Source organism: Cavia porcellus, unplaced genomic scaffold, assembly GCF_034190915.1.
Source record: "Cavia porcellus strain 051 isolate PalLab524CR breed Dunkin Hartley unplaced genomic scaffold, mCavPor4.1 scaffold_17, whole genome shotgun sequence".
Taxonomy (NCBI): Eukaryota; Metazoa; Chordata; class Mammalia; order Rodentia; family Caviidae; genus Cavia; species Cavia porcellus.
The window spans coordinates 26,554,010-26,580,396 of NW_026947500.1; the positions used below are offsets into that span (position 1 = coordinate 26,554,010).

A 26,387-nucleotide genomic window follows, 5' to 3' on the forward strand; every position below is an offset into this window, starting at 1 on the left:
ACACATAGGGTCTGGCCCCCTACATCCCAGCAGGACTTGTGCTTTGGGCTGAGGCTGACTTGTGACCGGCAGAGAATTTGCAGGGGATAAGGGAGCTGAATGAGGCAGCTCTCAAAGTTGATTGAAGCCACCAATAATAAGTAAATGGTGCCAGCCTCACTGAGCTCTCAGGAAAATGAACAAGAGACCACAGGAAGAGTTTGGTGCGTGTCACCTGTTGTACCAAGAGACCCAGGCACCTGGCTGGGAGCCTCCTCTGCTGCGTTGTCCTCAGTCCCAGTCTCGTGTGTCTCCCCAGGAGCTGAGGAGGTGCTGCTGCTGGCCCGACGCACGGACCTGCGGCGGATCTCTCTGGACACGCCAGACTTCACGGACATCGTGCTCCAGGTGGATGACATCCGGCACGCCATAGCTATTGACTATGATCCACTAGAGGGCCATGTCTACTGGACAGACGATGAGGTGCGGGCCATCCGCAGGGCACGGCTGGATGGGTCGGGGGCACAGACGCTGGTGAACACTGAGATCAATGACCCCGATGGCATCGCCGTGGACTGGGTGGCCCGCAACCTCTACTGGACCGACACAGGAACTGACCGCATCGAGGTGACGCGGCTCAATGGAACCTCCCGCAAGATCCTGGTGTCCGAGGACCTGGACGAGCCCCGGGCTATTGTGCTGCACCCTGTGATGGGGTAAGGCTGGACAGGGCCACCTGGGTTCCAGGGTCACTCAAATATGCTGCCTTGGAGTTTCCCTGGCATCCAGATCCCAGGGGAGGCTCATTAATGGCAGAGGTGTGCAGCCCTGAGTTCAGCCAGTTGAGAACTTGCATTTGTTAAGCCAGTGCTGCTGCTGCTGCTGGTCCTCGGGCAGACTGAGAAACCAACACAAGCTGTGGGCAGTACATAGAAAACCCCAGAGACTGAAATGAGTCACCGCCTCCCTCAGTGTTCATTTGCTCATCCTATATTGCATCAGTCTACCTGGGTGACTTCTGTGACACAGTGACAGTGGGCCTGGTGGTTTTGTGGTGCCTACCATAGCCCAGCCTCTTCCAAATACATAGTGACTTTTTATCTTCTTAGTGGGATAGGCACAGTTGTATACTGAAGCTCAGAGAGGTAAGGGACTTTCCCTAGGTCACACAGCTGAGGCAGCAGACTGAGGACTGGACCCAGCATTCAGGTTCCAACTTTCCATCTTAAGAGTATGTGAACAGAGAGCTTGCCCATGAGTGAGGGGGCCTACAGAGACCCCAGAAGCTCAGAGAATAGGGGCTAAGTGCCTGTCTGAGAGCTCCTAATTGAAACACTTAACGGGTAGACCCTGAAAGAGGAGGTGGGCTTGGGCTGGGGTGCCGGGGACGCTGCCTGTCTTTGGTGCGGGATGTGGTCTGTGTCCTGACATGCACTGAGGTGGCTGAAGGATAGTAGTGGTGGCTGCCATCTATGGAACACCTCTTGGCACTGAGAGTGGTGTTCTTTTTTCATGGCCTGGGGCCGAGGTTCTAAAGCCAAAATGACTTTCCTTCTGGTGCCTATGGGTGATGGCTGCCAGTTCAAGCTTGTCTGGCTATGGAGTTTTTCCTACCATAGGGCTCAAGTGTAGAGGCCGAGCAGGTCAGACAGGTTATACCCTGGATGCAGGCTGTAGCAGTCAGAATGGAGGGCTGGGCAAAAAAGGGTTGGTGCTTCAGCAGCCTCCTGTGACTTTGAGGCACAGCAGTAGGTGAGCACAGCAGCTCCATGTTGGTGGCTAAAGATAGAATTGTCACCCAAGGAGGATGAATAGGATAAGGCCTAGGGCCCCTTAGGGCTTTGGGACTGAGAGGGAAGAGAGCCTGGTAGTCAGCTCAGGTGGAGAGGATGTGGCCCTGAGGTCAGGAGGCTTTGCCACCTATATACTTGGTCAAGCCACAGTCCCATGGATGTCAGTGTCCTCATCTGAGAAATGGACTGGGTCCTTCCCAGCCTTCGCTTGGAGTCTTAGGATCCCTAGCTATGTAGGTTTGGCAGTCAGGTGTGGAAGATCGTGGGATCTGGGAAAGTGGCCGAGAAGGAAGGGTGCCAAGGGACCAATCAAATGCAGCAGCAGCCAAGGCTCAGCTTGGACCGATTATCCCTGTACTGAAACCACCATCCCCTGCTGCCACTCAGGACATAGCTGCCCTCCCCAGGCCACAGGTGATCCATGGTCTTTGGCACACAGGAGCCCCTTCTGTGTTGAAGAAGATTCCATTTGGCCCCCATCTGGTAGCTAGCTCCCTGGTGCAGTAAAAGCTGCCCCAGACCCTTGGCAGGTGGTCTCCTGTCAGCCTGTGGGCCAGGAGATGAGCCCAAGGCCCCTGCAAGTCCAAGAGTACCTGTGGTGTCACCTGGAGCCACCACGATTTCCGTGGAGTGCAGGGCACACACACCAGCCATGGCTCTTCTGGCTTAGCCTACCAGCCATTCCTGAGCCCTCACGTGTGATGAGTGGGCTGGGGGAGGGGTCATGCTTGGAACCAGGGAGGTGACAGAGGTGAGACAGATGCTGTCACGGGCACTTACTTCTTCTGCAGCCTAATGTACTGGACAGACTGGGGGGAGAACCCCAAAATCGAGTGTGCCAACCTAGACGGGCGGGAGCGGCATGTCCTGGTGAATACCTCTCTCGGGTGGCCCAACGGCTTGGCCCTGGACCTGCAGGAGGGCAAGCTGTACTGGGGAGATGCCAAGACGGACAAAATTGAGGTGAGTCCTGCTACTGGGAAGCTGCAAGGATGGAGGGGGAAACCGTGAAGTTGGGGTGCTTCATGCAGCCACTGGGCCGAGCCCCAGCCTACTTTCTGATGCACGGAGAGGCCTTGAGAAGGTCTGTGTCAGTTGATGGCCTTGCACTACTGCCCTGATGTCATCATGGGAAGGGGGTGGAGCCCCGCCCCCCTCGTACCTTTGCTGCTTAACCCGTTTCAAAACAGAGTTACCCGGCCTGGGATTTTGCTCAGTGGCACAAGTACCTGCCTGCTAAGTGCAAGGTCGCAGGCAAGGTCATGAGTTCAGTCCCGGCACAAGAGAAAAAAACCAAAACACATTTACTATACACACACAGAATTATCAGAACAAAGCTAGTGACAGATCCTCACATAGCCAGCCTGCTGCGTAAGACATAAAACTGGTTGTTAGAGCCAGAGGCCACCACTGTGCTGAATTCAGTGATTCCCTCCCAAGTGGTAAAAGGCAGGCTGGGGTTTTATAGATGACATGGGTGTTCCCCCCGCCTGAGCAGCATGTAATCTTGTTCCGTGTGGTTTGTATGGTTTCATTGGCGTCATCCTATATGGGTTCTTTGGCAACTTGCTTTTTGCTCACCATGGAGCCTCTTCTGCAGGCGTTGTGGGTTTTTTGAGGTGCAACCAGTGACAGTGACACGGCAGTTCTACTTGCTTTTGTCCCAGGTGTGTGCCTGCTGTTGGTTCCCTTCCTCTGGGTGGATCCCTCCCTCTGTTTCTAGTAACTTCCAGATAATCCCAGAGCACGAGTGTGTTCATATCAGCCCCTGGTGATGTCATCATGGGGGCTGTCACTGGGTCCCCCTCTTCTGGCTTCTGAAGGAGACTTCTGAGCCAGGCAGCTTGCAGGGGAAGGTGTGGGCAATGTGTCTGTTGCAGGGTTTCAGACCCTGCTTCTCGGTGGGAGGAGCTTTGACGCCCTTACAGACAAGAATGTTGGACTTCGGGGTTCTTGTCCCCAAAGACATGAAAACCCAAGGGGCTGTGACTGTAGCCATTTCCTGGTGGCACTCCTTATAAATGATCTTTCCTGCTGTTTAACAAAGAGGGATTTTGTGCAGGACTTGGTAGCACATATCTATAGTCTATTAGGGAGCTATAATCTACTACAGCTGCTAGGAAAGCTGAGGCAGAAGGGTCTCAAGTTCAAGGCCAGCCTGGGCAATTTAGTGAGACCCTGCCTCAAAAAAAAGACAAAAGATTTTGTTGCTAACAGGATTTCGGAGACAGCTGTCCCCTGGTCTCCTGGGCCTGTGAGCCACAAGGTGGACGTGACTTCGGAGGCAGCCGAGGATGCTTTGGCTTCATGTGCCTGCTGCCCAGGAGCCTGTGAGGGATGGGTGCGGCCAGAGACCCTGCAGGACCCATCACGGGTGCTCACCTGCTCCCACAGCGAGGTGGCATGGCGTGCTTCCACAGGGCTGCGCAGCTTTCTCTGCGCTCTCTTTTCTGAGCCCTCTCCTCACCCCGGAAGGAAGCACTGTGCCTGTTCTCAGTCACTCCTGTCCTCCCCCAGCCCCTTGGCCTCTGGCAGCCATGAATCCACTTCCTGTCTCTGGATTCGTCTTTTCTGGACGTTTCCTGTGATTGGAATCCTGCGTCTATGGCTTTTTGTGTCTGGCTTCTTTGGTTGCATAACATTCCCAAGGCTCACGGTGCCTCACACACACATCCATACCTCCTTTCTTTCTGTGGCTGGATACTATTCCGTGCTTTCTTCATCTGTTCATCAGGTGACAGACCTTTGTTTTGTTTCTGCCTTTTTCTAGGAGTGATGCTGCTATGAATGTTTGCGTATAAGTGCCTGTTTAAATGCGGAATTGCGGGATCCTATGGTCATTTCACGCTAGACTGACTGAGGACCCATGAAAGCATTTTCCTCAGCAGCTGTACCATTAACATCCCCTCGGCAGGGTACGAGGATTTGTTCTGAGTTCTACCTCAGTGCCAACCCTTGTTCTTTTCTGTTTTTTTTTTTTTTTTAAGTTTTATTTTTATACTAATCATCGTAGTGGTGCCCACATGGTTGGATTTGTGTTTCCCTATGGCTAATGATATCAGCGGTCTTGTCATGAGTTTGTCCCATAGCAGAATTTTGAGAAATGCTTTATAGTTTGGATTTGCAGAGGAAAAACTGAGGTGCGGGGAAAGTGATCTATGCAGGGACTCTAGGTTAGAATCCATTAAGCCCAGCCTTCTCCTAAAACCCTTCCCACATAGCTTCCCAAGGTCAGGGGCAGGGCCTCAATCATGTCCCACATTTCAGATGACAGATTACAGCTCAAAACAGGAACATTTAGCTCATATTGGATAGATACATAGACATGTGGGTTGATCTTAAAATCAGCCCACATCTGGAAGTCCTGAGTGGAGCGGGACAGAAGGCCTAGGGCAGTGGACACTATCTTCAAGAAAGAAGTCCGGAATTTTTTCTTGTTGTTTCCTCTTCCTCCCTCTCCCGCTTCTGTTCCTCCTCTTGCATGCTGGGGATGGAACTTGGGCTCTTGCACATGTTAGGCAAGCACTGTGCCACTGAACTGTGCCCCTAGTCCTGAAGCCCAGGTTCTTGATGCTGTGGTTGGGGAGTTAGAGATGTCAGAAGGGTTGGTGAAGTCAGAAAATATGAAGAGAAATGCATCCTGGAAGAATCAAAGATGTCATGGAAAAGGGGCATCCCTGAAAGTCATTACTTGACTGGTGTCTTTACTGTCACAGTGTCATGAGCGTGATCTTTTGATTTCCCGGTCTTAGAAGGAGGAGTCCATATATCAACAATGCCCTGTAGATGGTGATTTGGGCCACTGTGGTGGTAATGGACAGAAGTTGGGGGAGAGAAGAAGAGGCAGGGATGACACCCTCCCATGAGCAAGTAGACAGGTGAGAGATTCCCTGAACAGGGGAGGCAGGAAAAGTCAGGGGACAGTAGAGTTTCATTAGCCACCAGAGGAGCTGAAAATGCTGACTTTGGGTCATGGAAGGGTGGGGAACAAGGAGTGAGTGGTGGACCCAGGTCTCCCTGCAGAGTGGCCATGGGCAGTGCTGGCGCAGCTCACTCGGGACGTTGTGCTGGAAGCGCTTGACCTAACTTACTGCCAGGCACACAAAAGGAGCAGGGAGGCATGAGGGTTGGGGTAGGGGCCGGAGCGCACTCCCCGTGGGCCTCCCCTTCGGAGCCTGCACTGTGGCTCAGCGTGGTTCAGAGAGGAGCGTCAGCCACAGAAACATTCCCAGTGCACACCTGAAGGTCCTTGTCTTTCCCTGCCATGACGCTGGGTTGTACTTTGGGAATGCTGACCCAGGCTAGGGGCTCGGAGCCATTGACTGAACTGAGAGCTCTTGCTGGACACTCACTGGCCCCAGGGAAGCTGTCCATGTGACATGAATGTGGAGACCATATGTTCCTTGTTTTCTGCTGGAACTCAATACAACTGCCTTCCTTTCCTGAGAGCAGGAGCCAAACCTGGGTATGTTGGCAGGTGCCCTAGGGTTGTGGCTCTTTCTAGGGTCCAGCCCAGATCCTGGAACAAACTTTATGGTGTCTCTAAGTGGAGAGACACCCAAGGTCCACACTACTGTCCACGCTTTGGGAATTCGCCCACAGATTTGTGCCGTGGACACCCACCTTTCAGGCAGGAGCTGTGGACTTGCCACTAGTCAGGCAGTAAACAGCTCCTGAACATTTAATGTGCGGCAGGTGTGTTCCAGGCCTTCATAAACACTCCTGATAGATGCTCCTGCCAGGTGCCCTTTGGCTGCCTCTTACATAGACTGTTGCAGTATGCTGCTCCCAAGGCACAGTGGCTGCTGCTGGCTGGGGGGTCTCAGAACTGTTCAGGGCGCCTGAGGGGCCAGGACACATGCTTACCCTTCTGGGAATGTCATTAGACTCTCCAGATGGGAGAGATGATCGGGAAGGGTGTGAGGTCAGGAAAGAGACGGGGCAGGCTTTGAACCATGGTGACATTTCTGAGAGGTTATGTCAGAAAAGAATGACATGGCCAAGCCACATTTTAGTAAACCCAGCACCAGCCTGAGGCATATGTTGTCCCTGGACTTTGAGAGAGAGGAAGGGTTCCTTTCAGCACAGCTGTGTGACTGTCCTGGCATCGAAGGCAGAGTGCAGGTGCTGAATGAAAGGCACTGTTCACAGGGATAAACTGGCTGTGCCTCTAAAGAGGCACCAGGGTACCAGGTGTCCCAACTTTCGTCCCCAAGGATGGAAAGCCATGCTTTACAGACAGCATGGCTGATCTTTCAATGAACTGGAAGAAGGACATAGGTCGCAAAGTGTCAAGCTGATGAATTGGGTTCCATCTGGATGGCATTAGTGTGCTGATCAGGTTGACTGAGTAGAGGGTGTGAGTAGATCCAGGCAGCCTCCTGCCGGCCTTTTATGTGACTGCTATCCTGAAAATCAGATTTGAGGGATCAGCACAGTTTACGCACATGGTAGTGGCCGCCCTACCTGGTGATCAGCTAGCTGTCATCATTGGCGATGGCTGAGATTCACAGGGTAAGGGCTGAGGCCACTGAGGCCTCACTGCCTCCTTGTGGGAGCCATCGGGTCTGCTGCTGGGGCCATCCAGGTCCTTTGTGCAGGTTGTAGTTATGTTCAGGACCTGCCTTGTCTGGATGGGCATGGGCTAGGGCCGCATGGGGGCTCCGCATGTTTGCTCTGGTTCCCTGGAGTGGCTGCTTCTGGCCTCTTGGGCTAGGAATTCCAGCCTGACACTGGCTTTGCCAGTGCGTTGCCTCCTCAACCTTCTTCCCAAGTCTGGAGCCTTTGGGATTGGAATTTCCTGCCACATGATGCCCTTAGCCATTTTAGCCCATTCAGGGACCCTCCAGTGTGTGACTTGGACTCTGCCTCCCACACTCCTGTCTCCCTGCCCGCGGGGCTTCCAGAGCCAGCTGGAGGCTTCTGTTATGACCTGCTATGGGCTTAGTCATGTGCTACCTGATGCAGCTTCCTTTGTAAAAGTAACCATGGTCTTTTGTCCCCTTCAGGAGTCCCTGGTTGATGACACATGGATCCTGTTCTTCTCTCTCTAAATGTGCTTTTCAGTGGATATCAGACCCCTGACAGCCCCTCTGGGGTCTCTCCAATCCATTCCTCTTGTCCAGAACACCTTGCTGATTCTCAGCTGCTCCCTGGCCCTTCCCCAGGAAGCTTGGTTCATCTCCAGCCATGCACTGTGAGCTTCTGTATGGAGACCATGCATGGCCACTTGGTGAGGGTCTTCCTTTCCATAGCCTCTATCTATCCAGGCTTGTGTGTTCACTTTGCCCAGTAGAGGTATTGCCGTTCCACCTATCTGTGGATAGACCTTGTCTCAAAGCAAAGGTCTGAGACCCACCTTGAGTTGGCTTTGTGCTGTCCCCTGAAGGGCACATAGGACAGTTCTGTGTCAGGAGTGATGTTATTCCCACTCATGCTCCCTTGGTGGCCCTATCTGCTTCTTACTAGGGATTTGTCCCTGCCCTGATATTTTTTTGAGGAGGTGACATAGGGCATAGCCATAATAAACACTCATCGGGGTGCCTAGTGACCAGAGAGGGCTGAAGGAGAAATCAGTGAGCTGGCTGTTCACTAATTAGTGATTCAGGCTGCAGAGCTGGGTATGCAGAATCTTTCTCTTTATATGACACAGTCACCATACTCCTCCCATCTCCTCTCCTCTCCTCTCCTTCTGCAGCTTGAACCCAGGGCCTTTGTACTGAGCTCCAGCCCCAATCATTTCCTTTTTTGTTTATTTTTGACAGAGGTTGCTAAGTTGCTCAGACCAGGCTTAGGCTATGATCTTCCCACCTTAGCCTCCCACAGTGCCATGTACTGCCCTGCCCAGCCACTGTGCTGGATTTCATTCAGGGTTTGTGTCTGACCATGATCACCGTTTCCTCAGGAGCAGGACTCTCTTCCCTTTAAACATGTGCTGCCAGAGAACTGGACTTGGGCTTGGAGTTCTGCACAGCCTCTTCACAGGAAATTGAGGATCACTGTCAGGAACTGGCACATCTGGTGACTGCCTGGTGCCCAGTGTTGGATAGTCCAACTTGTAGGCAGTCAAGAGCTGGCTTCTCTGGGGTTTGCCCACCCTTCCTTCCCATCTCCTGGCTGCTGGTCTGCCAGCTCTGGATATACTGGTTGGGAAGGCAGAGGTCCACTTGGGGAGAGGCAGAGCAGAAGGCTGTGGGAGGCAGGCTGGCCCTGGCACCGGGGCATCTAGCTGTCTCCAGATGTAGCCTCTGGGGTTTAATTTCCTTTTCTGAAAAACCAGAGCATTGGAGCTCCTGGGGCAGGGGCCAGCAAGCCCAACCCATAGACACACCCAGCCTGCTGCCTGTTTTAAAACCACATTCAAGCTGAGAGTGGTTGTCATTTTTAATGGATTTTGTGACCTATAGAAAGTTATGGAAGGGCCGGGGATATAGGTCTGCGGCACAGCACAGTGCCCGCCTGGCAAACGTGTGGTAGTGAGTTTGATCCCTGGTACAAAAAAAAAAAAAGTTATATGAAATTCAAAGTTCAGTCTCCAAATATCATCCACAAAGTTTCACTGGAACTCAGCCGTTATTCTGTGTGCTGTCCACAGCTGCCGTGGCCCTGCCACTGTCACGGCCTCAAAACTGGAAGTATTTCTGTCCTGTGCAGAAAATGTTTGCTCCCCTGTTGTAGAACCTCTGACTCCGTGTTCCCTCCTGGCTCCTGTGCTCATCGGTGTCCGAGATTGGACCCTGCTATTCTGAGTTCCACTTTGACTTGTCACCTCCCAGAAGGGGAGACAGTACATTCTGTGTCTCATCTCATACTTGCTGGGAGCACAGCCTGGCTCAGGGATCCTGAAAGAGTCCCGCCCCAGAGTAGGTGGAGGCTGCTAACTTGAGTGCAGAGGCAGCATGAAGGACCACCCCAACCCTTCATGTTCCAGATATGGGAAAGCCCTGATGTGGCAGAGCTGATTTTACAGATGCATTGCAACTGGCTAAGGGGTGCTGAAAATTGTCATTAAGAGGCTACTCCGGAGCCAGGAGCAATGGTGCACATTAGTTAGGCTGAGGCAGGAGGACAGCCTGGAAAAATTTAGCAGGGCCCTATCTCAAACTAAAAATAAAAAGGGGTGTAGCTCAGTCGTAGAGCTTGTGCTTGGCATGCACGGGCTCCAGGTTCCATCCTCAGAACAGCAAAAAGTCTACCATGGGATCCTCTCTGTTCCTCTAGGATAAAGCAGCTAGGAACGACTCACCTGCAGGCCTTCTGTTCTTCTAGGCCAGTGGTGGCAAACCTGTGGCACACTTGCTACAGTGGGCTGCTTGTTATCACTGAAAAGCTCTAAAAAGTTTTGCCATCACTGTTCCAGGCTGTCAAGAGATTGTGTGATCTGTGTGCAAAGGAGTGGGGTGGGATGTGACTTCCCAGTCACTGTAGAGTCACAGGAAGCTCTCCCTACCCAGGCTGCCCTGCGCCAGTCGGAGCTGCATCCTGAGCTTCCTGTGACTGTGACTCAACCCCACCCAGCAGGAGAGCCCAGCCTCTTCCCACTTTGTTTTGGCACAAGAAGGAAGGCAGGGGAGCAAAGGTGAAGAGAGGAAGTGGCTGCCAACCAGTGCCATCACCTTCGGTCTTCCTGGGTTCTCTGCAGGGTTCTTTTCATTGTTTTGAATGAGGCCAGGACAAATATACTCTTCACCTCAGTTCAGTTTAACAGATTTGGGAATTTATGTTAAAAATTTAAAAAGTGTGGAAATAGAAAAGTATCTTATAGACCAAATACTGATCTCCAGGTAGATTTAAACTTTGAGGCCTTTGTTTTTCTTGGTGGGAGTTGTTTTCTTCCCAATGTGCATGCAGTGCATCCCTGGTCCCTTCCTTGGCCCTGGTATCTTGAGTCCAGGGGAGCCAGGTCCCCAGGCTGGTCAGAACCTACCTCTAACTGGCTGTCTGTCTTCTACTTGCACTGCCTGGCTTTAACCTGGGCAAGACCCCTCCCCAGCCTTCTCTTTGTTGGGGTACTATGTCTGCATGATCTTTATGTGCCTTGTTGTGGGGGTGAGGCCGGGGATTTAGCAGCCTAAGCGCCTGTCTGGCAAGTGCGAGGTTGTGAGTTCAATCTCTGGTACCAAAAAAAAAAAAACAAAAAAAACAAAACAAAACAAAAAAACAAAACAGGAGTTGCGGGGCAAAATGCAGGCAAAAACCTTAGACAGTCTGGACTGAGCCATCCATCACCACCTGCTGGTGCAGCCTGAGCTCCCACCTCCAGGTGCGACTGCAGTTGGCACCTGGCCTGCTTGGGAGCAGCATTAATAAGCCTCTGGTTGTGAGTTAGGCTGTGGCCCAGCCTTTGTCCTTTGTTTTGTTACATTCCTTGGGTAACTTAGCTACTACTGGCCAGTCTGTTCCTCTCAGTTACAGGTGGAGAAACAGAGGCTGTGCTTGGGGTGCAAGGACCAGCCCAAGTATGCTGAATACCATGGAGCCCCAAACTGAGGCATCAGAGCTGCCAGTTCTCCCCAGTTGACCAAACAGTGGTGCCCCTGCTGTCCAGCCACACAGAACCAGTCTTTTTTGTTCAGCACATGTTTGTCCAGCCTTGCATTTGTGCTGCCTGTAAAATAGCATTTGTAGCTTTTCTAATGAGCCAGAAGTGGACCCTGGTGCCGAGGCCTGTGGAGACGTGCCTCTCATTACCTCATGTTTCATCACGTCCAGAGAGCCTGAGCGCCTCGTGTTGCTTCTGCAGGACCCTCAGATCCCTGCCTATCCAGACTGTAGCCAGCAGCTTGTTAAGGCAGTTTATGTTTGATGGTGTCCCTCTGCTGCTTTTGCACTGATTGCTTTTCATCAGCATTCACCTTTCGGGTAAACAATTTAGCTTTGCTATCTCAGAGTTAACAAAGAGGACAAGGCCTTAGGTCTGCAGGCCTGGACTTTGAACAGGCAGCACCTTCGGAGTTCATCTGTGCCTGAGTTCATTAGTGCACCGAGAAGCAGGAGGAACTTGCCCAGGTCTCGTGGCTGCACAGACTTTTGGAGCTCTGTGCTGGAGTTGTGGACTCTGGGCCTCCCCCACTGTACCTGGAAAGCACTGATGAGTCTTGAGGGTCCTCCTGGTTGAGGCTCACCCCTTGGTACCCCAGGCAGCCACACCCAGGTAGAGAGGCTGTGAAAAGACCCCTGAGGTGGGCCCGGTCCTGCTGCATGAGCTGAGGACGTGCTGTGATGCAAATGTCACTTGTTTCCCTGTGGGTTGTAGCTCTCAGCAGTTTCCCATACCTGGCGAGGTACAGGCAAAGCAGAGGCTCCTGGGAGTCAACACTGTCTCTTTTGGGACAGCTCAGACCCAAGGCAAGGTCAGGGCTGGCTCTCAGTGGCCCAGCTCCGTCCCCCAACCCCCAGACTTTGTCCCTATCTCACAGGTGATCAACATGGATGGGACAAAGAGGCGGACCCTCCTGGAAGACAAGCTCCCACACATTTTTGGGTTCACACTGCTGGGGGACTTCATCTACTGGACTGACTGGCAGCGGCGCAGCATTGAGCGGGTGCACAAGGTCAAGGCCAGCCGAGATGTCATCATCGATCAGCTGCCCGACCTGATGGGGCTCAAAGCCGTGAATGTAGCCAAGGTCATTGGTGAGTCTGGGGAGAAACCAAGGAAGATATAACAGATATAGACCTTGGCGTGAGTGTCCAGTGAGGTTCACACTCAAGGTGGACAGGACAGGATAAGGTGATTATACATTCATGGTCCAGGACAGATAGGAACAGGGGCAGCATTTTGGACATGGACTGGGTAGTGATTATGGACTGAGAGTGTTGTAATAATTGTGATTAACACTGCTGAGCACCAAGTGTACCAGGCCCAGGCTAAGGGTCAGAGTGCCCATTAGCCTGTGTGGTCTTTCCTATTGACACCAGGGAGAAGGAGGCAAGGCCATGCACCTGGCGAGTGACCAGGCTCAGGGCTCATCTGGATCTGCCGTGTTCTTGTCACCAGGGTGACTGTGACTGTTGTCCACTCTGACCAGGTTGGGACCCTCGAAATATACCTTTTGTCTGAAAACCAGGATCACTAAAAGCCATCTTAGGAGCCCATTGCTTGACATGACCGTTTGTCTCTGAGAAGGATTCCAAGTGCAGGCCCGCAGGTTAAGTTGGAGAGAGCTATATCCAGGTATAGGAGAGATGGGGCTGAGTTCTCCCCAAACACTCAGGAAAGCTTTGTCGGAGGGGAGAATGAAAGAGAAGATCCAGCTTGTAGTTGAGCTGTTACAGCCTAGCAATGGGGCACCCCTGATTGGCTCTGTCACCGGGCTGGTGGCTGCAGCTGTGTGTTAGAAAGGTGCCTGGCTCTAAGATAGGAGACAGTGACCTGAACTGGAAACAAGGGTGCACATGGGTGGGCCAGGTAGGAAGGACAGCTAAGCGAACACCGAAGGGAGGTGATGTGGATGACCTCAGGGTCAGCTGTGCTTCTTGTCACTGTGGCCAGGTCTTTATCCAATCTGTGCTCCTGAATCCAAGGCTGTGGATGGGACAGGTTTAGTTTTAACAGCCACCTTCTAAAACACGCTCATTACCACTGTGGAAGGTGAGCCTGCCTGTGGGTGAGTGTTCTGAGAGCCTGAAATAGAATGTGAGAGACAAGAAGAAAGTCTCTGGGGGACTGTGATTTAAAGTTGAGAAGCCGCCTCCCCCTTTCTCTAAATCTCATGATTTTTTAAGAGATGTGACAAAAAGGATTCTTTTTTTAAAATGTAAACATTAAATTAAAACTAATTTTAACAACATGTCAATGGCAGAGTGAGAAAACAGGCAGCCCTAAAGTAAGTGAGCACGCTGCTTACCATTTGCTTTTTAAAACAGAAGAAGAGAAACCCCTTTGAGTTTTTATGCGGATGCCTTGCCTTTGATGTGGCCTCTCCACCTTTTTGTTAAAAAGAACTATCCTATTTCCATAGCTATAAACCTGAGATCTGGGGGTCTCTGAGATGCAGTGTCTGGGAGAATCCCAGGGGCCAGGCTGTTAGCAGGCCAGGAGTCCAGACCCTGGGTGGGGCGGTTTGGCCAGTCACTGGCCCGAGGCATCCCTGCACCCTTGCTGGACTGTTCAGAGCTCAGGTCAGGAGGCTGGACCCCCTGGGTTCTCACCGAACTGCTCCCCGACTTCCTGACTACGTTACTTCAGAGCCTGTCTGTGCTTCAGTTTTCTTTACTGGAAAACTGAGATGAAATTGGGTGTGCAGGGATGCATACCAGTAATCCCAGCACTCTGGGAGGCTGCGGCAGGAAGATCATAAGTTCACGGCCAACTGGGCAACTTAGTTTCTCATTGAGACCTGTCTCAAAAGGAAAACTAAAAGAAAGAAAGCTGGGATGTAGTTAGTGGGAAACCCGGGGTTCAATGCCCAGTCCTTCAAAACAAAACAAAATAGACATGTGGGAGTAGCTCCTTCTCCTAGGGCAATGGAGTGAGTTACAACAGGGTCCACCCTGGGTTCAGGATCTGGTGCATTGCAAGGCCCTGTGCTTGTCACTGGCACTCAGCCATGAGGAGGAGAGCTCTGGTTGACCAGAGCTTTCTTCCACGCACCTCTACCCTCCCTTTTCCCTGTATCCCCTCGCCCGGCCATGTCCCCATCTGACATGTGACAGGCATAGCTGTGGAGTGTGTGTCCCTGTCTTTGTGGCTGTAGCTCTCTAGAGCTCTTTATTTGCCCCCAGGAACCAACCCTTGTGCTGATGGGAATGGGGGGTGCAGCCACCTGTGCTTCTTCACACCCCATGCCACCAAGTGTGGCTGCCCCATCGGCCTGGAGCTGCTGAGTGACATGAAGACCTGCATAGTCCCCGAGGCCTTCCTGGTGTTCACCAGCCGGGCCGCCATCCACAGGATCTCCCTGGAGACCAACAACAATGACGTGGCCATCCCTCTCACTGGCGTCAAGGAGGCCTCCGCGCTTGACTTTGACGTGTCCAACAACCACATCTACTGGACAGATGTCAGCCTGAAGGTACTGTGCACTACACTGCGAGGCTGCAGCTTTTATGCGGATGCCTTGCCTTTGATGTGGCCCCTCCACCTTTTTTTAAAAAGAACTATCTTATTTCCGGGTGCATACCTATAATCCCACCGCTCAATAGACTGAGGCCAAAGGATCAAAAGTTTGAGGCCAGTCTGTCTCAAAATAAAAACAAAAAAGCTTGGGAGTATAACTTGGCGGTAGAGCTCTTGCCTAGCGTGCCTGAAGCCCTGGGCTCAAGCCCCAGGACCACCACAAAGAAAAAAATTATCATATTCAGTGTCACATGATCCTAGCTAATAAAAGACAAGGGCACTCATTTTAATAAGCAGGCGTGGGTGATCATAAGGAACAGAGCCAGGGGACACACCCAGGGGCTTTTGCAGAATACTGTGTAACGCATTGGCATGAACTTCAGACTTGCCCCACCTGCTTTCACGCCGGTTCCTATTTGCATAGCAGACTCTTTCTGCATTCACAGTGAATATGGAAACAGTGCAGATACATCCAGAGAAAGTGAGCTCTTCATCTTCTAAAGTTTGACAAACTGGCCCTAGGCTGTCCTGACTTTGTAAATAAAGTTTTATTGGAACATGACATGTTTACAGTTGTTGGCCACTGCTTTTGGGCTACCAAATGGAAGAGTCCTGCCAAGTCCAGGGGTTATGCCAAATCCTAGCGCCTGGGAAGCCTAGGGTACTGTCTGCTACTTTCTAGAAAAAGTTTCCTCATGCCTGTTCTGAAGTACTGGACAACAAACCCACTTTAATCATCTTTCTCTTATCCCACTATTTGTATGACATATCTTGGTTTTCCTTTTCTATTTTATTTTTTATTGGTACATCCATGTAGTATATAGCAGTTATATTCATTGTGGAGAGTTTCACACCTATATATAGCACATCTTCTTCTTTTTTAATCCCCTTCTCACCATCCCACTTTTCTCCATCTCTTGGGCCCCTTCCCTTTTGTAAAAGTTCTGTCTCCCTGTTTGCTTTTAGTCTGATTTAAAGTCACAAGGATTTTTTTTTTTGGTAGAAGAGGAAATACTGCCCCCCAAAAGGGTAAAGAGAGTAAAAGTCACCTATGAGCTCACCAGCCACAGTCACGCGGCATGGATCCCTCTCTGGATTTCCTTCTGATCAGTCTGTCTCTCTGCTTCTCTCTCATCGTCACAATCACGTGCTGCCCAGAGTCCCTATTCTGATTTTTTTTTCCCAGTTAACATAGCAGGTGTTAAGCTATTTCAGCCTCTTTAATATTGTTGTTTCAGTACATGAAACACTCTCTTCCCTCAGCAGTCCTTATTACACTTAAGGTGGGCATTGTCTTCAGTAAACATTTTGCTTGCTTTGTCCTAATTCTAAACAATCCCACAGTAAAACCTTTTCGGAAGTTTGAATAGCTCTCTGTCTTTTGCATTGTTAGCCCCTTGGGATAAAGTTTCAAGCAGAAGATACTGGGTGAAAATATATAAGTGTCTTTAGGAGTGCAAATAAATATATACCTAGATTGTACAAATGTAAAAGTACATCTATATATATTTTACATATATGTTCTTCGGAGTGGTTTTTGTAAAAGGTTGTATTTTGCTGCGTTTCAAATTTGGGTTTTAAAACTCTGGAATGCTGGCAGTCTGATCCCAGATGTGGCCAGGCTTCTCTTGCTCAGATGTCTGTGGATGATGCTGGTTCCTAAGATGTGTCCCTTTTTGTCCTCCCTTGCCACAGACCATCAGTCGAGCCTTCATGAACGGGAGCTCTGTGGAGCATGTGATCGAGTTTGGCCTGGACTACCCCGAAGGCATGGCTGTGGACTGGATGGGCAAAAACCTCTACTGGGCTGACACTGGGACCAACAGGATCGAGGTGGCCCGGCTGGATGGGCAGTTCCGGCAGGTCTTGGTGTGGAAGGACTTGGACAACCCGAGGTCCCTGGCCCTGGATCCCACCAAAGGGTGAGGGCTGTTTTGCCTACCATGTGCATTTATGTCCCCGCGCACCTCCTCTCTGAACCAGCCAGTGCAGTGGTGCCCATGGGGCCCAAGTGGCAGCTGTCCGCCTGGTCCTCTGTGGTTGGAGTTGCACTGCTAGTCTTGATGGTAGCCCGTGGAGACCATCTTAGTTCATTCTCAGAGGAGAAACTGATGCCAGAGTGGAGGGAAGGCATGGAAGCTGCATCCCTAGGTTGGTCATTCATTCATTCACAAGTCCCAGGTTCAATCTCCAGTACCCCTACCCCACCCCCAAAAGAACAAAATGACCCCTGGTTGGGTATCTTATTGATTGATTGTCTATGCACCTGTTTTATGGCTGCAGCTGGGTGTTCACCAGCCTGGCAGGTGAGCTGTGGGGGAATTCAGGGAGGGAACACTTATGTCAGGAGCTCGGGCAGAGTCTCACTCTGTCCTGCTTCCCGGAAGGACGTCACTGACCTTGCTTCCTCCCAGAAAGAGAGGACTAGTCGAGGAAGTAGTGGTGGTCATGTCCTCCCTACTGTCCCCTGCCCTATGTTGAGCCTGGAGTCACAGCCTGCTTTTCCCTTCTCCCTGGTGCTTTCCAGCTACATCTACTGGACGGAGTGGGGCGGCAAGCCAAGGATCGTGCGGGCCTTCATGGATGGGACCAACTGCATGACACTGGTGAACAAGGTGGGCCGGGCCAATGACCTCACCATTGACTATGCCGACCAGCGTCTCTACTGGACCGACCTGGACACCAACATGATCGAGTCTTCCAACATGTTGGGTGAGCGCTGGGGGTGGCAGGGAGTTGGTTTCCTCCAGCCCACTTCACTGGTTTGCAGGCGGTATGGACGCAGCCATGAGTGCTTGCTGGCTTCCCTATCTCTGGGGGCTTGTTCCTGGCATAGCTACTGGTGCTCTCTCCGTGTGGGAGAGGCACTAGTGACAGCTGTTTCCGGACATCAGGTCCCTCCAAACCCTAATTTGATCCCTCATATTTGGCAGGGGAAAGTGAGACATGGGGGATCATATGACTTTCCTCCAGTACCCAAGGTCCTACTTCCCATCTGTCAGGTTTGGCTCTTCCCTTAATTAGGACTGTTATATTTACTTGCATCCCTGCTGGATAACCCAGCATAATCTCTCTGTCGCACACTTTCTAGTCACATCTGCAAAGTTCCTTTGGGATAAGGTGATTTATTTGTAACCTCTGGAAGTGAGGATGTGGACTTGGTGGTGTAGAGGGCTATGGCTCTGTCAAAGTGTTGTAGAAATATCCAGTGACTGTTCAAATAAAGAAATGATTACAGTAAAAGACACACTGCCATCAGTCCCCACCCCACCTCACCCCCAGTACTCCCTCTTGCTTCAGACATACATACATCATCCCTGCTATTTTCTGAAGCATTTCTGGAAGTCCTCTTTCGGGCCTTTACATGATGCGATCAGAACCAGCTGAGGGCCGTCGGGTGGGAGACAGGCGCGTAAAACCATCACAGAGCACCCTCATCTGCTTCAGAAAGTGGCAAGAGCGGTGGGGAATGTGCTTGAAGTGAGGGCCAGTTCTTTGAGGAAAGTGAATAGCAGTGTATCTTTTTACGATAGTCAGCTTTTTAAAAAGTTAAACATTCACCATGTGTTTGATCACATCGCATCATTTGTGAGTCTGTCAGCCATGTGGACACTTCACCTGCATCACCCTGAATCTGTGCCACAGTGACATGAGTCTCTTTGACTGCATGTCACGGTTTATTATAGGTCAGTATCATGGGTACACCAGAAGGGGCTCTTCAGACCACCTGTTTTGGAGTTAAGGCTGTGGCTCAGAGTGCTTGCTAAGCATGTGAGGCTCTGGGTTTTTATCCTCAGCACTAAAAAAAAAAAAAAAAAAAAAGCTGGAGAAAAAGTGTCCAGGTCTGGAGACTGAGGGCCAAGGAGTTGACTTGGCTTTCTCAGATCACATGCTCATCAGCAGAGGAATAGGGGTCTCAGGCTAAGTCACTGCAGAGATTGTTTTTTTTAATAAAAAAAACGATGGATTTTGCTGCGTGTGGTGATGCACGCCCATAATCCCAGCACTCGAAAGGCTGAGGCAGGGGTGCCGATGTGAGTTTGAGGCCAGCGCATAGTAAAACTCTGTCTCCAAAGGAAGAAAAAAAGTGGGTTTTAAAATTTTTAATAAAGGACCCGGCAGCTGGGAATTTAGGTCAGTGGCATAAGTGCCTGTCTGGGAAGCATAAGGTTGTGAGTTTCAATCCCCGTACCAAAAATAAATAAATGAATAAATAAAATAAAGGGCCCAGCATGGTGGCACTTGCCTGTAATCCCAGCACTTGGGAGGCTGAGGCAAGAGGATCTCTGTAAATTCAAGGCCAGCCTGGGCTATGTTGTGAGTTTAAATCCAGCTTAAACTACACCCCTGGCTCAAAAAAATAAAATAAAAATTTTAATAAAGGATAACACATATGGATAAAGCAGCAGTCCCTGGCCTCTTTGGCACCAGGAACCAGGTTTGTGGAAGACAGTTTTTCTGTGGATGGGGGAAATGATTTGAGTGTCAGAGTCTCATAATGTGGGCATAGTGTCGCCCCTGGCGGGTGCAGTCCACAGAAAGGCTAAGTGCCACTGCATCTCACAGGAGGCAGAACTCAGGCGGCAGCACCAAGATGGGGATTGGCTGTAAACAGGTGGTGGCTCGCCTGCCACCTCCTGCTGGGCGGCCCGGTTCCTAATAGGCCATGGACTGATCCCAGTCCACTGCCTGTGGTAAAGCAGGAAAACCTAAAATGGACAAGTTGGTGAATGCTTAAGTGTGGATACTGATACAGGCTCACAAGCATAATCCATGCAGCTCCCACCCGGAGTGAGGCAGGGACTTCTCTGACCCACTAAGAGTGTCCCACTGGCTCCTTCCAGTCCCTCCCACAAACCTTCTGGGGATGGTGTACAGCCCTGACTTCCTCGTGTATTATTTCTGCTGTTCTAGAACCTTGTGTGGTCTGTTTTTCCTCAACCTGATGGCTGTGCAGGGCAGTTACTCTCCATCGTCCTGGCCTTTCCATCCTGTGGCAAGGCCTCTGGGTGCAGACTCCAGCTGTCTTCAGCTGTGGCTGTCCTAAGTCCCTACTGCCTCGAGCCATCTTGTGCCTTTGTCCTGGTGGAGATCACATGAGTTTTTCTTGCACAGCTGCCCTGGAGTGGGGTCACTGGCTGGGTGGGCATTTAGCTGTGGTCAGTTGGTCTTGATGTCCAGCACCAGGGTAGCTCTAAGGCTTGGACAAACGGCAGGCCATGAGCTGCCTGCCTTGCTCACTATGCCTGTTCTGAGCCACCACCTCGGTGTGTCCCCGTGCAGGCCAGGAGCGGGTGGTGATTGCTGATGACCTGCCACATCCTTTCGGCCTGACGCAGTACAGCGATTACATCTACTGGACTGACTGGAACCTGCACAGCATTGAGCGAGCCGACAAGACGAGTGGCCAGAACCGCACCCTTGTCCAGGGCCACCTAGACTTTGTGATGGACATCCTCGTGTTCCATTCCTCCCGCCAGGACGGCCTCAATGACTGCGTGCACAACAATGGCCAGTGCGGGCAGCTCTGCCTTGCCATCCCTGGTGGCCACCGCTGTGGCTGTGCCTCGCACTACACCCTGGACCCCAGCAGTCGTAATTGCAGCCGTGAGTGCCTCAACTTCCCCTCTGTACCTTAGCCCTGTGTTAGAGCTGGTGACCCAGTGGATTGAAGGAAGGGAGATTCATGGCTAGAGCATCTTGGCCTATGTGGAGGTTGGGGAGGTTGTGTACTGCGTAAGCTTCATAATGCCACCCAGTGGCCCAGACTGGGTAAAGGACCCATGGCTTTATCAACACGCAAATCAACAGACACAGGGCCTCTGCTGGAAGATTCCATGAGAGGATCTTGGGATGTGAAAACCAGTAACTGGATGAGAGTCTTGCTTATCTAGGGAGCACAGGTCTAAGTGCTTTACACATCACTCTTGATCCCCAAGCCTATGGGGTAGGATATGTCCCAGTCCGCAGGGCTGAGGGTTCACCTGTCCAAGGCCACACAGCTGGGAGATTAGAGCTGATTCCAGGAAGGCCAACTCTAGAGCCCCTGCTTTTTGCCCCTTGCATGACCTCACAGCAGCTTCTGTGACTCCTGGCCTCTGAACCAGGCAGGGCCTCTCTCCTCATGCCGGTAATAACTTATCTTCCCACAGTCCGTAGGTGGGCACAGGTGCCTGTTGGCAGGTCTTCTGTGACAGTAGCAGTGAGCCAAGTTTAATCCAGCCCCTGCGCAGCACTTGGCAGTATACAAAGCTTCACAGTGCCCAGACTCTGTCTGAGCTTTGGGCAGACCTGGACAGAGGCAGGGCTGATCTCCCCAGTCCTGAGGCTTTGGGAGTGGAGGAGGCTGATGTGCAGTGAGCCTGTCCCCCATCCCTTGTCAAACCTGTGCTCCCTTGGGCCATGATTATTGACGAGGTGCAGGGAGGGCTGTGTTCCTTGCTGTCCCATTCCTGTTGGTGGCAGACTTAGGGTGGTGACTTGGATTCAGATCACCCTCTTTGACCCCCATCTGTGGCTGTAGCTGGTGGCTCCACATATCTGGGCTCTGAATCCCACCACTGGCCTTGGGTCCCTCCCACCTCTGGTTTCTTCGACCCTATTTTATGGTCCCTCTGAAAACGATTTCCTCGGGCCGTCGCACCAGTGAGCTCATAGAAATCCCAGGAACATTGTAGGCCCTCCCAGCCTGCCTTCTTTGGAAACCATAGAACCCAGGCCGCAGGCCTAGCCTGGTTCTTGGCTCTCTGTACCATGTTGCCTGCAGCTTCCGCATAGTCCCCTGTCCAGTGTCCCTCCTGGTGTTACCATTCTCTTTACATGGCTTCTGGCTCTTCCACTGGGCACATACAGGCAGGTAGCAAATTACAGGATCATCCCAGCCTTAGGTACTCTTGTGGGTGTGAGTTTGCTGTTTACTGTAATTATCTTCCTTGCATCTTCAGTCTTGATAAAATTTGTGTGTCTGTGTGTCTGTGTGTGTGTGGCGCTGAGGATGGATACCAGGATCTCATGTGTACTAGGCAAATGGTCAGTCTACCACTGAGCCATTCCCCCAGCTTAATAACTTAAAAATAAGTGTATATTTTAAAACTAACGCATGCACTTATCAGAGAACACAAAAGGCAGAGAGCAAAATTCCATCCTCCACTCTGAGAGGCAACAGTGTGTCTGTCCGCCTTCTCCATGGATGTGTGATGGATGTACATGCTGGGCCACTTTCTTGAGGAGATGGGATGCCATCCCCTCCAGTTACCTCCCCTATGGCTTCTTGATGCTGACACACAGCCCTCTGGTCTGTTTGCCCCACTCCAGCGCCCTCCACCTTCTTGCTATTCAGCCAGAAATGTGCAATCAGCCGGATGATCCCTGATGATCAGCACAGCCCAGACCTCATCTTGCCCTTGCACGGGCTGAGGAATGTCAAGGCCATCGACTACGACCCACTGGACAAGTTCATCTACTGGGTGGATGGGCGTCAGAACATCAAGCGAGCCAAGGATGATGGATCCCAGGCAGGTTCACGCACAAGATGGGTGGCACTTGGCTGGTGACTGGAGGCTGCTACCTCCTTTGGCAGGGGTGGGGCGCCTGAGCAAGGTTCGGGGTTCAGGGTTCTGCTTATGTAATTGCAGGGTGTGAGTTCGGGCAGGTGGACTGTGATCGGTTAAGTGCAGAAACTGGATTTCCCCATGGTTGAGGTAGTCATGGCGGTGGGGAGGGGTAGGTCAAGTGCTCCAGAATTGTTTTCTTTTTCACGGTGGTTTTGTACCATGCAGGGGGAGCCAACAGTGGTTTCTGCAGATGTCCCCTTTGTTTCATCGGAAATGTATAATCAGTTCTGCTGTAATGCAGTCCATGTGTTCCTTGTCACCACATTGCTAAAATCACGCAGCAGAAACAGCAGGGTTCAGAGAGGAAAGAGGGAGTTGGGCATGACCTTCACAGACACCAGCCGTGACGCAGGAAAAACAGACCGGGAAGGTGCCAGATACGGGAGTTTGGTACCCACGGTAAAGCACACATGGGGACTGCAGTAAGCCCGTCGAGCAGAGACCTGAAACTGGCTTCCACAGGCGGGTGTTGGAGGCTGCAGCTTGTGAGCTGCTTGTGAAATGGTGGGAGGAGGATCGTGTGGAATGGACTGGAAGGTTCCTGCCCCAGGTGTGGATGGGTGTGGCTCGCAGCCCATGACTGCAGGTGTGGGTGTTACCGGCTTCCTGCCAGGTGAGGGTTTCTGTGCTTATTTGTGTTTCTCATGAATGGAACCCTGCATCAGCGAATGGGAACTCCGAACTCCGGGTGGTGCTCAGATCATCCCTTGATGTCATACTGCCTTGAGACAAATTTGCATGCTCAAAACAAGCTGCTAGCTGAACTGTCTGCTCTACCGTGGCAAGTGACCTGTCCCAGGAAGGGCTGCCTCACATCTGCAGACATCCCTGGCTCCTAGTGCTCATTTCCAGTGACTCCTACAAAATCTGCAGAACCAAATGGTTCTTTTCTTGATGCAGCAGTCAGTATAGAGGCTTATGTCATGATGGTGAAATCTTGGTGGCCTTACAGCAGCAGTGCATATAGTATTGCTTGGGCACAGGATTTTCTGATGATTCTGTGTCATCAGTTTCTCCTCTTGCACCCTGAGCTGGAAGCCAGCCCCACCCACATAGGCTGGGTCTCCCTTTTGACAAAACACCTCACCTGGCAAATTTCTGGCTCCGGCTCTGAGGAGGAGGCCTGTGTCCTGTTGTGGGTAAAGACAGTGAGTTGAATCCCACACCCGGCCAGCCCTTTCCTCGTGAGCAGCTGTGATGATCAGCTCTGCGGAAATGGTGGAAATGGTCCTTCATGTGGCTGGGCGCAGGTCACTTGAGTGCCAATTGCAGGACTGTGGCTTCCTTACTGAGAAAGCTAGGCACAAATTGTATTAAAAGTCTCCATAAAGAGAAGTTCTTTGTAGTGTCCATGCAGCAGTAGGTGAGTGACAGGCAGGTGACAAGCTTTGAAGAGGAAGTGTAAGGGGAATGATTTCTGGGCCTGCTTCATTTGGCATTGCCTGTCCTTTCCTGGGCCTTTGCTGGTACTGCCAGCCCCACTGGGGCCCTGACTTAGACTTTTTTAGTTGGGGTACCCCTAAGGATGATGTTAAATTGTTATCCACTTAAGTTTTGTCTTGCTTTCCCTTAATTTTTACTTTTTATTGTGGTAAATATGCATAGCATAAATTATCATTTTGCTAGGTTTGGTGGTGCAGGTCTGTAATCCCAGCACTCAGGAAACTGAGGCAGGGGGATTGCCATGAGTTAAAGGCGCTACATGGCAAGACCCTGTCTCAAGGAAAAAAAACAAAACAAAAAAAACCCCTCATAGGTTGTATCATTTAAACTGAGTGTAAGTGCACATTTCAGGGTGAAGCACATTCATGCTGCTGTGCAACCGTCACCAGCGTCCACCTCCGAAACTTCCATTTCTTCTAAACTGTAGTTCCGTCTCCATTAGACACTGGCTGCCATCCCCCTCCCCAGCCCCTGACACTGCCATCCTGCTTCCTGTCTCTGTGGACCTGGTAACTCTAAGGACTTGCAGAGTCGTGTCCCTGTAACTGGCTTATTTCACTTAGCATACGGTCCCCAAGCTCCATGAGCCATGGAGCAAGGCCAGAGCTTCTTCTCCTAAGGCCAAGTAGCACCCAGGCATGGAAGGATCATATTTGCAATCCATTCATCCACCTGTGCTCTCTGGGCTGCTTCCGCCTCTTGTTTCTTATCAGCCCTGCTGCTGTGCATATTTCTTCTTGGCTTTTTCATACCACTGAGGAAAAGGAAAAGTAACTGCAGTATTGACTAGGATTCTGGTAAGAAATTGTACAATAGCCTCGGTATTCTTTCTTTCTTTTTTTGGGTTTGGTACTAGGAATCGAACTCAGGACCTGGCACTTGCCAGGCAGGCACTGTGCCTTCGAGGCAGGCACCATTCTTGCTTCTTACACTAAAAGTGAAGCTGAGTAGAGAACCAGTTAGCTGTGTGATGTTTGCTGCTTCTGTTTTGTCTGCCTGGGGAGGGTGAGGGCAGGGTGTCACTCATCCCTGCACATTTTGCAGATGGTTGTTTTGATGACCCGGGTCCTCAAGTCTAGTTGTACCCTGGGCCCTGACTCTGGCCAAGACTAGCTGGGATTGTGCTTCCCTTCTGGCCATCAGCTGTAGGAGGATGAGGGCCCCGGCTGGAAAGCTCTGTGGCTTTGGGGAAGGGATGTGCCCACCAGAGTGGAACTGGGAAGTGTGGCGAGGGAGAGAGGCATCAGGAGTTGCCTCCTTGCAGGAGGCGCTGTGGGTCACCCCACACGTGTCTCACACTTGTCCCTGCTTCACACACCTCTCTTGCCCTATGCCTTAACCCGCCCTGCATGCTCACCTGGCCATGCACCCCTGGGGAAATGGGAGTTGGACCTCTGGTCTCCATACCTACTGTCCCAGCTTTCTTAGAAGAAGTATAAAATTTGAAGGTTTTAAACCAAAGCCACAAGTCCTAGAAAATGGAAAAGAAGAGCAAAGCACCTTGAGAGAGGTCCAGTGCCTTTTCTGCTGACAGACAGCTGTGATCTGGTGATGGTCTGGGGGTACACAGCCGGAGCCCTCTGCCCACTCACTCATGGGGGATTGAGTCCAGGGTCATGCCATGACCTCTGGAGACTGCTTCTGGGTCAGGCTCTGCACTCTCTGGTATGCACCCAGTTAAGAGAGGAACTGAGAGAAAACGACCCAAACCAGAGCTGGAGTTTTGACTTTCAGACTAAACTCAGGACCATGTCTTCTCTAGAGCTGTCTCTGGCCAGTTTGCAGAGTTTCACAGATCTGAATTTTGGTCTTTTCCTGTCTCACAGGCCTTTGTTCTCACCTCTCTGGGCCAAAGTCCAGACAGGCAGCCACACGACCTCAGCATCGACATCTATAGCCGGACCTTGTTCTGGACATGTGAGGCCACCAACACCATCAATGTCCACCGGCTAGATGGGGACGCCATGGGCGTGGTGCTCCGGGGGGACCGAGACAGACCAAGAGCCATCACGGTGAACGCCGAGCGAGGGTAGGAGGCTGCCACAGTGACTGTGTGGGCCCTGTGGGGGGCATGCGGCCCTTCCAGGAACACTGGCTTTCCAGAGCGTTTTCTGCTCTAGTGTTCCATCAGCATCTCAGCAGTCTGAGTAGGGACAGAAGCATGCATTCAGCACAGCTGCAGCCAGTAGTAGGAACAGCTGGGGCAGGCTTAGCGGAAAGTAGGCGTACAGTGGAAGGTGGGTAGTTTTGCTAAGAGATACAGGGAAAAGGAAAACTAAGAAGACTGTCAGAAAGGTGTGAGATCTGATTTGTGGGTTTTGTAGAAATCTCTGCATGCTAGAGACTGGTCGTTTACGCATGTCCCACCATAGGAGCTCATGGCAGCTGCTTCCTTCCTGGAAGGCTCTGTTGGTCCCCAGAACCTTTGCTAGATGGAAAGGAATTCAGGACATCATAAGAGGCTTAAAGGTTTCTTAAGCTGGGATCCAGCCTAGGATG

The 26,387-nt window shown here is 51.5% G+C and overlaps 1 protein-coding gene across 2 annotated transcripts in view; it reads left to right on the top strand.

The window, feature by feature from the left end:
* The window catches only part of Lrp5 (LDL receptor related protein 5), a 104,806-nt gene that overhangs the window by 57,627 nt on the left and 20,792 nt on the right, over positions 1–26,387 (top strand). For both annotated transcript variants that reach the window (XM_063227644.1, XM_063227645.1), the window contains exons 6-14: positions 299–695; positions 2,564–2,735; positions 12,191–12,407; positions 14,499–14,788; positions 16,528–16,754; positions 17,360–17,544; positions 20,116–20,439; positions 22,147–22,346; positions 25,715–25,917. In XM_063227644.1, coding sequence (XP_063083714.1) covers positions 299–695; positions 2,564–2,735; positions 12,191–12,407; positions 14,499–14,788; positions 16,528–16,754; positions 17,360–17,544; positions 20,116–20,439; positions 22,147–22,346; positions 25,715–25,917 — 2,215 coding nt within the window. The remainder of the gene's footprint in view (positions 1–298; positions 696–2,563; positions 2,736–12,190; positions 12,408–14,498; positions 14,789–16,527; positions 16,755–17,359; positions 17,545–20,115; positions 20,440–22,146; positions 22,347–25,714; positions 25,918–26,387) is intronic.